The sequence below is a fragment of the Chlorocebus sabaeus genome, chromosome 1 (assembly GCF_047675955.1).
Source record: "Chlorocebus sabaeus isolate Y175 chromosome 1, mChlSab1.0.hap1, whole genome shotgun sequence".
Classification (NCBI taxonomy): Eukaryota; Metazoa; Chordata; class Mammalia; order Primates; family Cercopithecidae; genus Chlorocebus; species Chlorocebus sabaeus.
Window position 1 is genome coordinate 46,461,338 of NC_132904.1, and position 13,815 is coordinate 46,475,152.

The 13,815-nt window shown below is 40.0% G+C and overlaps 1 protein-coding gene across 2 annotated transcripts in view; it reads right to left on the reverse strand.

The window, feature by feature from the left end:
• GTF2H1 (general transcription factor IIH subunit 1) overlaps positions 1-13,815 on the reverse strand; it is a 51,475-nt gene that overhangs the window by 16,614 nt on the left and 21,046 nt on the right. For both annotated transcript variants that reach the window (XM_008004912.3, XM_008004902.3), the window contains 4 exons: positions 8,789-8,916; positions 8,586-8,673; positions 4,339-4,427; positions 3,834-3,951 (listed from right to left, as the gene is read on the reverse strand). In XM_008004912.3, coding sequence (XP_008003103.1) covers positions 3,834-3,951; positions 4,339-4,427; positions 8,586-8,673; positions 8,789-8,916 — 423 coding nt within the window. The remainder of the gene's footprint in view (positions 1-3,833; positions 3,952-4,338; positions 4,428-8,585; positions 8,674-8,788; positions 8,917-13,815) is intronic.

Sequence of the window (13,815 nt, forward strand, 5' to 3'; positions counted from 1 at the left end):
AGGCTGCAGTAAGCTATGATAGTGCTACTGCACTCCAGTCTGGGTGACAGAAACCTCATCTCTAAATCAAACAAACACCACCACCCCCAAAACAAAAATTACGTGTGTCTACTTGGGCCCCAGGGCCAGATACTGGACAACCATAGTCTAGATTGAAAGAATTGGTCAAATAATCCCAAGTTGGTTATGTGTGCATATATGTACACATATGTATTTTCTAGCTTTCTGCTGAAGGGACAATGAGACCCCAGTGGCAATGAGTATACCTAGTGCTCAGATATGTTTTTTTTTCTTTTTTTTTGAGACAGAGTCTCACTCTATTGCCTAGGCTGGAGTGCAATGGTGTGATCTTGGCTCACTGCAACCTCCACCTTCTAAGCTCAAGCAATTCTTCTGCCTCAGCCTCCCGAGTAGCTGAGACTACAGGTATGTACCACCATACCCAGTTAATTTTTGTATTTTTGGTGGACACGGGGTTTTGCCATGTTGGCCTGAGTGATCTGGAACTCTCGAGTGATCTGCGTGCCTTGGCCTGGCAAAGTGCTGGGACTACAGGCTTGAGTCACTGTGCCTGGTCCCAGATCTTGGTTCCTACCTTAATCCACTCAGTGCTAAAAAGAAAATTCCACACCTGGGGCGGAGCAAATACAAGATAAGCCTGGAACATCTATCTTACTGCACCATTAAGTAAGGAGGGGCTCAGAATGATGGGGATATTGTCAGACACAGGAGAGCCTATGCGAAGAGGGTAGGAAGGGTTTGACTATAAAGGGGTATGGGTAGACTTTCTGAGGGGACAGAACGGTTTTTTTTAAATCTTGATTTTGTTGGTGGCTACATAACAGCATGTGTTTATCAAAACTTGTAGACTAGCAGACTTAAAAAGATAAATTTCATTTTGGGAGGCTGAGGTGGGTGGATCGCTTGAGCTGAGGAATTCAAGACCAGCCTGGGCAACGTGGTGAAACCCTGTTTACACAAAAAAATATAAAAATTAGCCAGGGGTGGTGACGCATGCCTGGAGTACCAGCTACTTAGCTACTTGAGGGGACTGAGGTGAGAGGATTGCTTGAACCTGGGAAGTCGAGGCTGCAGTGAGCCAAGATGGTGATACTGCACTCCAGCCTGGGAGACATAGTGACACCCTGTCTCTAAATAAATAAACAAATAAATAAATTTTACTATATGTTAAGTTGTACCTTGGTTAACAGAAAGAAAAAAATAGCCTGTAATCTCAGCCCTTTGGGAGGCCGAGGCGAGTGGATTGCTTGAGCTCAGGAGTTCAAGACCAGCCTGGGCAACACGGCAAAACACTGTCTCTACCAAAAATACAAAAAATTAGCCAGGCATGGTGGTGAGTGCCTGTGGTTTCAGCTGCCTGGGGGGCTGAGGTGGGAGGATCACTTAAGCCAGGGAGGTGGAGGTTGCAGTGGGCTGAGATCATGCCACTGTGCTACAGCCTGGATGACAGAGACATGAGACCCCATCTCAAACAAACAAACAAACAAACAAACAAAACCAAAAGAATAAAAGAAAAAAAAACAGCAACAGTGTTTAACTCATAGAATAAATGAATCCATGCTGATATAAATAACAAACAGAGGAGAAGGGAATGAAGGGAATGCTCTTCCTTTCATGTCAGCTGGTAACGTAGAAGAGCTGATGGAATTAGAAAATCATCATTTAACAACCGCTCTTCCAGGTAAGAATCGTCAATGATTCTAAAAAAACTACTAGATGGAAGTTTGTTGTGTGGTGACATATGCATATAATCCCAGCTACTCAGGAAGCTGAGGTAGGAGGATTGCTTGAGTCTAGGAGTTTGAGACTGTACGGAGCTATGACTGTGCCACTGCACTCTAGCCTGGGCATCAGGGCAAGACCCTGTTTCTAAAGATAATAATATTAAAAAATAAAACATTTGGTGAGAAATGGGGTATTTACATAGTCTCAAAGTACAGCTCCACAAAACACTTATTAATTACAAAGGGAAAAATAGTTAACTTTTTGGTGGAAAACCAGGCAAATACTACCTTTAACCAAGTGAAAAAATGTATTATCACAAGCTGGGATATACACAAATCATTTGCCTCCTGATATGACACACTGAGTAGGATACAACATTATTTCTGGAAAAATGCCTAATGTGAATCTAGTCACGAGGAAACATTAGAGAAATTTAAGGTCATTCTACAAAAAATTGCCCAGTACTCTTTCAGTGTCAAAGTTATGAAAAGACAAAGATTAACAAATCACTCCATTTTAAAGGAGACTAAAAACACATGAGAAACAAATACAACTCATAAACCTGGCTTGGCTGCTGGACCAGAAAGTTTTCTTTTGCTATGTATGGTATAACTGGTGAAAGTGTAGATCTGTAGACTAGATAATACATCATCAATGTTAACTTATTAATTCTGTAATTGTATTGTTATTTAAGAGAATGTCTTAGTTTTTTGAAAATATACATCAAAATATTTAGGGGTAAAGGAAATTATGCCTGTAACCCTCTCTCAAAATGGGTTGGAAAACATTTTTCTGTCACTTTCTGTAAAATCTGAGATTTCAAAATAAAAAGTAAAAAAGTAAGTCTTGATGTGTGATAAATACCATAATATAGGTATACACTCTGCCTCAGTGCTCATAAAAACGGAGAAAAGGAAAAAACAAATTCTTCTTTGCACAAGTTAAGGATTACTTTCCAAAGGCAATGAAACTGGAGCTGAGTCTTGAGTAATTATTAGCTCCTTGGGGGAGAAACAGGGCTAAGGGTATTCTAAGGAGAAAGAGTATGAGTCAAAGCACAGGAAGCATGAAGGAGACAATGTGATCAAAAGATTCTGGACAGCTTAGTGTGTTAGGCTGGAGTACGGAACCCGTGGCCATGTGTGGAAGGTAGTAGTGGAGACTATGGCTGAAGATGAGACTCGAGTAGTGGGCAGGGGCCAGACTATAAAGAGTTTTGCAGACCAAAGGTACTCAGACTACTGCAATGAAGGGAGGTAGTGAAGATTTTCCAGCTGCAGTGATAAAATACACATTTTTATTTTAAAATATTTATTTATCTATTTGAGATGGAGCTTCGCTCTTGTTGCCCAGGCAATGGTATGGTGTCAGCTCACTGCAATCTCTGCACCTCACCCAGGTTCAAGTGATTCTCCTGCCTCAGCCTCTTGTATAGCTGGGATTACAGGTGTTACCAGCACGCCCAGCTAATTTTTAAATTTTTAGTACAGACAAGGTTCCACCCATGTTGGCCAGGCTGGTCTCGAACTTCTGACCTCACATGATCCACCCACCTCAGCCTCCCAAAGTGTTGGGATTACAGGCATGAGCCACTGCGCCCAGCCAAAATAAGTGATTTTAGAAAGGCAACTTGCAGTAGCAATATGGAAAATCAGTCAGGTTTGCCCAAATAAGGGTGATAGAATCAAGAAGTATTATTGAAGGCAGAACTGACAACCTGTTGATCGATTGAAGTACGAAGAAAAACAAAGAACAATGATGAGCTGTTTTACATATTTTGAGCCTGAGTCATGCAGAATATTCAGAGAATAATGTCCAGAGAGAATTTGGAAACCTGGGAGATTTTCCCAATAAAAGTATACAGAAGTAAAAATCACAAAATTCATCACCTTATTTTTCATTATCATCTTCAGATGCCTCTTGAATGTGCCAAACACCTTTTCTTGCTACCTCGATTTTTTCAATTTATCAGAACTATGTCTTTAAACCCAATTATAATATTAGTTGTATAGTTCAATCTGCTTGTGCTCATAAACTGAGGGAGAAACTATGGGAATTCTGGCCTTCAAACAGTAGAAGTCACCTACCTGAGTTAACTTGGGTGTATAAGCTTCCATTTCTTGTTTAATACTTTGAAAAGAATTAATAATGTCCTGACTTGTTGCATACTGTAGTGACTGGATTGGAGTTGGACCATGATAATACCTGCAGGTTAGCACAGAAGAAATTACTAATCACACACAGTAAAGATGCTCAACATTTGTCTTTGCAACATTTTAGCAGTCAGAAAAAAGTTCCCCTCAAGGCCAGAAACGGGGTAACTATATAGTTAAAGAGATTTCAATAAAATAATTTCAATAAAATAATTTAACTCCCATAAGGGCAATAAGAAGGCAACAGCAGAAAGATCCAACATTTATTGTCATGGGTTTGATCATTTTTGCTTTCCTGAGAAGCATAAATTTTAAACAAAAAAGGATATTGTACTTTGATAGTGACAAACTGATGAAAACATGAGTGCTGTACTTGCAGGATATATTTTGGACTGAATTGTGTTACATAGCTATTCTGCTTAATATTGACCAAACTTACCTATCTGACTTCTTGAGGTTTAGTGCAATCGTTTTTACAGAGTTATTTTTCCCCAAGTCTTCATATTCAATGGACTCTTGTAATTTCGCCTATAATTATTAACACAGTACTTTTTATTTGGTCACAACTTTCTCTTACAAAATAAACATGACTGAAAAAATAAAACTGTACAGAGAGTAAAAAATGAAGTCTTCCCACCATGAGCTTCACTTCCTAGACATGACTGTCCTACAAATGGTTGAACCAATTTTTTCAACCAATACTTAGGAGTACTACTTTTCTTACACTTTGACCACATGAAGTATTACTGAACTTTTTACTTTTGCCAATCTGGTAGGTAAAAGTTTACATTTTATTATTTTTTCCCCAAACGAATGATGTTATGCTGTCCGCTATTTTTATATTGGGTACTTTTTAAAAAATAAGACTTTTTTAAATATTAAGGAAACAGTCTTTTACTTTATGTGTTGTAAATACTTTATCTTCCAGTTTGGTATTTTTTTGCTTTAATTATAAAAAAACCATCTCCTCGGCAGATGCCTGTAATTCCAGCTACTTGGGAGGTTGAGGCAGGAGAATCGCTTGAACCCGGGAGGCAGAGGTTGCAGTGAGTTGAGATCATGCCACTGCGCTCCAGCCTGGGCAACAAGAGTGAGACTTCATCTCAAAAAAAAAAAAAAAAAAAAAAAAATCTGCCTCTTTGCCTGCTTTTTGCTTACACATCTGGGGCTTTTTTTTTTTTTTCCCCCTAGGTGCAAATCACCATCTCCCCAGCTGAACTCAGCCTCCTAAATTGCTGAGATTATAGGCACATGGTACCATGCCCAGCTTGTGGCTTAATTTTTGCTTGAATCTTGGATCCACTCAGAATTAATTTTGGATTAGGAGTAAAATAGGGACTCTAAGTTTCTTTTTTTTTTTTTTTTGAGACAGTGTCTCGCTCTGTCACCCAGGCTGGAGTGCAGTGGCACGATCTTGGCTCACTGCAAGCTCTGCCTCCTGGGTTCACGCCATTCTCCTGCCTCAGCCTCCCGAATAGCTGGGACTACAGGCGCCTGCCACCTCGCCTGGCTAATTTTTTGTATTTTTAGTAGAGACGGGGTTTCACCGTGTTAGCCAGGATGGTCTCGATCTCCTGACCTCGTGATCTGCCCGCCTTGGCCTCCCAAAGTGCTGGGATTACAGGTGTGAGCCACTGCGCCCGGCCTGGGAATCTAAGTTTCTTTTAACAAAATTATCGATCAGTCCTTCTAACACCATTTGTAAAATATTCATCTTTTCTCACTGACTTTTAAAATGTCATGTGTATCATATATATGCTTAATTCCTCCATGTATTTGGGTTTACTTCTGGACTCTTTATTTTTACTAATTTTATTCATTAATTTCATTAATCTGTTACCCCCATGCTATTAATAACCTGCTTAAATTTTTACAGCCTTGTAATAATAAAAACATATTACTTATGAAAGATATATGATCTATGTAAACATTTGTGCAAATCAGCCTAGCAATGTCTTCCTCTACAAAGCTATGAAATTCATCTGGTCAACTCTTACTGACTACCAAGACTAGAATCAGAACATTCAGGTTATTAACTATATCTCAAAAAAGGTCAATCTGAAAATTTAACATTTTAAACTGCTCCAACTTTAAGATTCTAAATAGTCCCTTTATGGTACAGAACAAATCTGATCTCCTCATATGATACTCAGAGAAATACATCCTTACCTAGACTCAGCCTAACTTTTTTTTATTTTTTTATTACTTTCTCAACTCTATACCCTTCAGCCAACTTCAAGGATTACTGATGTCTTCATGATTTTTGACATATGTCAAACTTATTTCTACCCCTGCTGTCGCCTTACCTATGACATGTCCCTACCCAAGCTCCCGTTAACAATCCAAATCCTAAACTTATGCCAAGGCCTAGTTAGGTCACCTGACTTTCACACTTAACTGAAAGTTCCATCAAGGTAGGGACTCTGTCTGCTATTAATTCTGAATCTCTCATTCTACAAGTGAGAGAATCTATAAAGTGTAAACCTTTATAGAATAAAGAGCAGTCAACTACTGACTTGGAAGAATAGTTAGAGCCAGCACTTACTACTGAATACTGATAGCCCCTGACTTATAATGGTTTCACTTGGAATTTTTCAACTTTATGATGGTGTCAAAGTGATACACATTCAGTAGAGAAACCATACTTTGAATAGCCATACATTGTTTTTCATTTTCAGTATTCAATGAGTTACATGAGATATTCAACATTTTATTACAAAATACGCTTTACAGCAGGTAATGCTGCCCAACTATAGGCTAATCTAAGTGCTCAGAACACGTTTAAAATAGGATAGGCTAAACTATGGTGTTCCATACATGAGGTGTATTCAATGCATTTTCGATTTACAGTATTTGCAACTTCTGATGAGTTTACTGGGATGTAGACCCATTTAAGTTGAGAAGTATCTGATTTGTAAAAATTCACACAAATAAATAAATTTCTTTTTTATTTTTTGAGATGGAGTCTTGCTCTGTCATCCAGGCTGGAGTGTAGTGGTGCGATCTCCACTCACTGCAAACTCCACCTCCCAGGTTCAAGTGATTTTCCTGCCTCAGCCTCCCAAGTAGCTGGAATTATAGCTGCACATCACCACGCCTGGCTAATTTTTGTATTTTTAGTAGAGACATGGTTTCACCATGCTGGCCAGGCTGTTCTAGAAATTCTGACCTCAAGTGATCCACCCACCTGGGCCTCCCAAAGTGCTGGGATTACAGGCATGAGCCACGGCACCTGGCCAAGAAATTTCTGGTAACTTGTTCACCACCAAGAATCAAGGGTACTCAGTGCAACAGTATACAAAGAAAGCATCGCTTAATTGCTTTCTTCTCTAACTTCTTTATAACTTATATTTTAGTTTTGCTTTAGTTCAAAAAAGAAATACCTTACTGGCTTTATTAATTTTACAGGTAATACATGCCTGTAAAAACATTAAGTTACGGAAATAGGCCAGCACAGTGAGTCATGTCTGTAATCCCAGCACTCTGGGAGGCCGAGGTGGGCAGATCACATGAGGCCAAGAGTTCAAGACCAGCCTGGCCAACATGGCAAAATTCCATCTCTACTAAAAATACAAAAATTAGCCAGGTGTGGTGGTGCATGCCTGTAATCCCAGCTACTCCGGAGGCTGAGGCAGAAGAATCGCTTGAATCCAGGAGGCAAACGTTGCAGTGAGCTGAGACTGCACCACTGCACTCCAGCCTGGGTGACAGAGCAAGACTCTGTCTCAAAAAAACAAACAACAACAACAACAACAACATTAAATTACTGAAATAAATGAAAGAAATTAAGACTTATCCATAATCTCTTTATTGAAAGATAACTGTTTAGCATATTCATTTGAAGGCCCTTTCAAAGCTCACAAACTATTTTTTTGTGTGTAAAACTGTACTGTACCATCTGTTCTGCGAACTCTTTGATGCAATATATCATTAATGCTTTCAAAATAATTAATAGTTGCATCAATCTCTATTGTATAAATGCACTACAGATAACAGAATCTTTGCTACTGTCTTTATTGTGATATTGTAACAAATATTTCTATCTAAATCTTAGTATGCCTTTCTTAAGAACTAAATGTCCACAAGTAGAACTAAGGATATAAAGCTTTAAATGTTTAATACACATTGCCTGACTGCTCTCTAAGAAAGCTTTATCCTAATTAGGAAGGGAGGTACAAAATAGCTTGGCAAAGTTGCAGGAGAAGAATACACAAGAAGCTAATTCTGTCCATCCTTCTCCACAACCTCAAATGATTTCATCAATATTTAATGAGAAGACACTTTCAGCTCTGAAATGCTAGGTTTAACAGGGCTAATTCACTTTCTTTTAAAAATCATATACATGAAACTTTGGCTTTTCTGTCACATTGCCTCTGTTAAATGAAGGTTTTATTCCCAGAGAACAAAAATCACATATAACAACAATCTGTATGTATGTGTACATGTGGGGAAAATAAACAAACAAAAAACAATAAAAATGGCTAACAGGCTAGAGTCAATGGAAAGTTGGCTGGCAAGCCAAAGCTGGGGAAATACTCTTTGTAATGCTATACACTTTAAGCTAAATGCTTAACATCTTGGTCAGAAGAACTGAGTCATAGGAAATAAGCATATATAGTTCTTGCAGTTACGTAAAGTATTTGGAGAAACTTGAGACCCAAATGGTTCATATTTTTTTGCCCATACCCTTTTGACTGCTGGCTGAAAGCAGTCTGCATCTCCGGAATTTCCATCCATGCTGCTGGGCTCACTATTTTGTTCATTTTGTGCTTCTCTTAAAACAAAGGGGGAAAAAAAAAGTTAACGTTAAAAACCACAACCAAAACACCACAACTCCATCTGGATATCTTGAAAAGCCCAGTTACTGCACCTCTGCATTTATACTTAACTGTTTTCTGAGTCCAGCTGCCAGGACCATGGCACTGTGATGGTTAAATCTCTTGATGATGGCAGCATTACTATTCTCTTTTATGGATTTAGAATTGGAAGCAGATGGCACAGAGGAAATGCCATAGCCCTGTGAGAAATAATTTAGTAGATTAAACATTTTTTAAAAAGGTTCTGCTTTTCTTAAGACATGCTTAGCTGAAAAAATTTGCTGGATGATGGGACTTTATTATTTTTCATGAACATTACTAAATATTTATGAGCAAACATTTAAAAACAAGTGACATTATACACATAAAAGATTAACAAATAGCACTAACTTGTTATAGCATTACAAAATACATCTTAAACTGAATTTTTGTCTTTTTTTTTTTGAGTCCCGCTCTGTTGCTCAGGCTGGAGGGCAACCTTTGCCCCCTGGGTTCAAGTGATTCTCCTGCCTCAGCCTCCTAAGAAGCTGGGATTACAGGTGCCTGCCACCACACCCAGCTAATATTTTGTATTTTTAGTAGAGATGGGGTTTCACCATGCTGGTCAGGTTGGTTTTGAACTCCTGACCTCAAATGATCTGCCCACCTCGGCCTCCCAAAGTGCTGGGATTACAGGTGTGAGCCACTGTGCCTGGTCTGTATTTCTCTTTTAAAGAACAATTTGGATCTAGTTATCAAAACATTACATAGAAGTGATAGAGGCCAGGATGCCTGTAATCCCAGCACTCTGGGAGGCCAAGGTGGGCGAGTCACCTGAGGTCAGGAGTTCAAAACTAGCCCGGCCAACATGGTGAAACCTCATCTCCACCAAAAATACAAAAATTAGCCAGGTGTGGTGGCACACACCTATAATCTCAGCTGCTTGGGAGGCTGAGTGAGGCAGGAGAATCACTTGAACCCAGGAGGGAGAGGTGGCAGTGAGCTGAGACTGCACCACTGCACTCTAGCCTGGGTGACAGAGCGAGACTCTGCCTCAAAAAAACAAAACAAAACAAAAAAACAAACAAAAAAAAGTAAATAAAAAGAATAGAATATGGATTCAGAAAGATAAAGACTCAAATTCTTTTTCTAACATTAATCTAGGCAAAATAAACTTTTCCAAGTTCTATAAAGTAGGATAAAAGATAACAAAATGAGATTATGTTTTAAAACATGTACTGAGTGCATGCTACTTGCTAGACCATGTAGACACAAAATTGATTAAGACCCCATGCCATAGAAGCTTAAATACTAGTTAGTGGGAAGCTGGGCTGGAGAGAATTACTAATCAATCCTACTGGAGAACAGGGTTTGAAAAAGCTACAGAGAAAACCAACTGGTGCTTGCCAAGTAGATCTAGGAGACAATAACATTTCAGGGAGAGGAAACTGCTTAAACAAAGAAAGAGGCACTGTGGTCCCGATTATTTGGGAGGTTGAGGCAGAAGAACTGTTAAGCCGAAGAGTTCAAGTCCAGCCTGGCAACACAGTGAGACCCTGTCTCTATTTAAAAATAAAACAAAAGCAAAGAAGCAATGTAGCACATATTGTGACATGAGACTGTATATGGTTCAATATACTGAGAAATAATGATGGTCCAGGAATTGGTGAGGCTAAAAAGGTAAAAGATAGATCATAAGACTCACATGTGCTGGGCATGGTGGCTCACGCCCATAATCCCAGCACTTTGCGAGGCTGAGGTGGGCGGGTCGCCTGAGGTCGGGAGTTCAAGACCAGTCTTGGTCAACATGGTGAAACCCTGGTCTGTACTCAAAATACAAAAATTAGCTGGGTGTGGTGTGTGCCTGTGATCCCAGCTACTCAGGAAGCTGAGGGAGAAGAATTGCTTTAACTCAGGAGGCGGAGATTGCAGTGAGCCGAGATCACGCCACTGCACTCCAGTCTGGGCAACAGGGTGCGACTCCATCTCAAAAAAAAAAAAAAAAGATCCATATTCTGTTCATCCATGTATCAAATAACTACTAAGTGATTATTACTATATGACATGTGCTGGGAACAGGCCAATAAACAGAACAAAGTCAGCTTCATCAAGATTACACTCTGACAGGAGAGTGAATGGAATTATCAAGTAAAACAAGGTAAACACAACTTTTTTTTGAAAGTGGAAAATGTTATGGAAGACAATAGAGGGTAACATGATGAAGTGACTGAATTTGCGGGTGGTTAGAGAAAGCCTTTCTGATGAAGCAACTTTTTAATTTTTAATTTGAAAATTTTTATTTTTTTTTGAGACAGGTTCTCACTCTGTTGTCCAGGCTGGAGCACAGTGGCCCAATCACAGTTCACTGCAGCCTTGACCTCCTGGGATCAAGTGATCCTCCTGCCTCAGCCTCCCAGTTAGCTTGGACTAGAAGTATATACCACTATGCCCAGCTCATTTTTAAATTAAAAAAAAAAAAAAAAAAAGGTTTAGAGATGGGGTCTCACAATGGACTCAAATGATCCTCTCACCTCAGCCTCCCAAAGTGCTAGGATTAAAGGCATGAGCCACCCCACCCAGCGGGAAATGACATTACAACAGATATCTAAAGATAGGCAGAAGCTGGTTAGGGGACAAGCAGCTAGAAGAACAGTTAAGTGCATAAGCCCTGAGGTAGAAAAAGCATGGCATGGAACTGAAAGGTTATTATGTCTAAGGCATGAATGAGTGGAAGTGCCCCATCTGAGAAGAATGCAGGAGCCAAATCAAGCAGTCTTGTAGGAATTTTGATTTTATTCTAAGTTCAATGAGAAGATAATGAAAAATTTCATATAGGGGATTATTAGGATTTGATTTATATTATAATCCTTTCTCTTTTTTTCTGAGACGGAGTCTTGCTCTGTTGCTCGGGCAGGAGTGCAGTGGTGCAATCTTGGCTCACTGTAGCCTCTGCCTCCCCAGTTCCAGCGAGTCTCCTGCCTCGGCCTCCTGGGTAGCTGGGATTACAGGCATGCGCCACCAGGCCTGGCTAATTTTTGTATTTTTAGTGGAGATGGGGTTTCACTTATTGTCCAGGCTGCTCTTGAACTCCTGACCTCAGGTGATCCACCCGCCTCAGCCTCCCAAAGTGCTGGGATTATAGGCACAAGCCACTGCACTTGGCCTATATTATAATTATTACTGCTAGAGGGAATAAACTATAAAAGACAAGACAGCAAAAATAAAGGTCAGTTAGGAGGCTAAGGCAAGCAAACAGGCCAAACATGATGATACCATAAACACAAAAGGGTGTAAGTGTCTGTGTAGATACCACAGATGAGAGGTGTATTGTACAAGGCTTGCTGATACACTGAATGCTGGATATAACAGGAGGAAAACATGGCTGGCTGCAACGGCTCACGCCTGTAATCTCAGTAATTTAAGAGGCTGAGGTGGAAAAACAGTTTGAACCTAGGAGTTCGAGACCAGCCTGGGCAACACAGCAAGACCCTGTCTCTACAAAAAATAAAAAAATTAGCCAGGTGTAGTAGCCTGTGCTACAGTCCTAGCTACTCAGGAGACTGAGGCAGACTGCTTAAGTCCAAGAGGTCAAGGTTGCAGTGAGCCATGATTGTGCCATTGCACTCCAGCCTGGGTGACAGAGTAAGCCTGTCATAAAAAAGAAGAGGAAGAATTAAGGAGACTCGCCGACTCCCAGGGTTTTGGTTTAAGCAAACTGCAATGCTTTTTACTGAGAGAGAGAATACCCATGGAGATAGGTTTACGAGGATGGGAATCAAAGGTTCCATTTTACATGTGAAGTTGAGATGTCTTTGAAATAACTGAGTGGAGATGTCAAGTAGGCAGTTAGAGCTCTGCAGTCAAAGACAGACTATAGTTACCCGGGATTCATCATTATGTAACAATAATTTTTTTATTTTTATTTTTACTCCCTCCCCTGTTCCCCATATCTAGTAAAGCAATGGAATAGACAGAATGCATTCAGGAGGCTGGAAATCATAGCCTATGACAGTTACTACTATCAGAAGATTGATAAGGGAAGAAGGAACACTAAAGGAAAAACTGCATCAACCAACATTTGTAGTAAAAGGATTGGTTATATAAATGTTGATATACCCAAACCATTGGAATACTATGCAGGAATCTAAAAATACAGATAACAACAGTAACGCCTATTACCTACTACTTATTACGCACTAGGCTCTTTTAACTCACAGAAATCCTATAAGGCAAGTACTATTAGCCTAACGGGGGGGAAAAAAAAAAACAAACCCAAAAAGCTGGGCTTGGGCCGGGCATGGTGGCTCACGCCTGTAATCCCTGCACTTTGGGAGGCCGAGGCAGGCGGACCACTTGAGGTCAGGAGTTCGAGATCAGCCTGGCCAACATGATGAAACCCTGCCTGTACTAGAAATACAAAAATTAGCCTGGTATGGTGGCATGTGCCTGTGATCCCAGCTACTCGGGAGCCTGAGGCAGGAGAATCGCTTGAACCCTGGAGGTGGAGGTGGCAGTGAGTCGAGCTCACGCCACTGCACTCCAGCCTGGGCAACAGAGTGAGATCCCATTCAAAAAACAAAACAAAACAAAAAAACCAAACTGGGCCTGGAAATGTTAGAAAATATCAGAATCTAAGTCAGCTAGTTTGGTTTTAAAGTCTATGTTTTAAACTATGGGATAGTTTATATAGATATTGATACTAAACAAAAGATAGTTATAAATGTACATGTACAATATGCCATCATGTTTATTTAAAAGCCAAAAAAAGCACTAAAAAAGTCTTTTCCTTCATAGTAAGTTGTAAGTCTAAGTGCCGCTAAGCTTTATTTTCTCAGGATAATTAAAGAGGGCCATGTTTGTATAGATTCTTCTGGAGTTATGAAAGGGTAATGTCCTGATAAACTCACTGTATGATGAAAATATAAATTGAAAATACATTGGCCGGGTGCGGTGGCTCATGACTCTCAATCCCAGCACCCAGCACTTTGGGAGGCCAAGGTGGGCAGATCACCTGAGGTAAGGAGTTTGAGACCAGCCTGGCCAACATGGCAAAACCCCATCTCTACTAAAAATACAAAAATTAGCTGGGTTTGGTGGCACGTGCCTGTAATTCCAGCTGC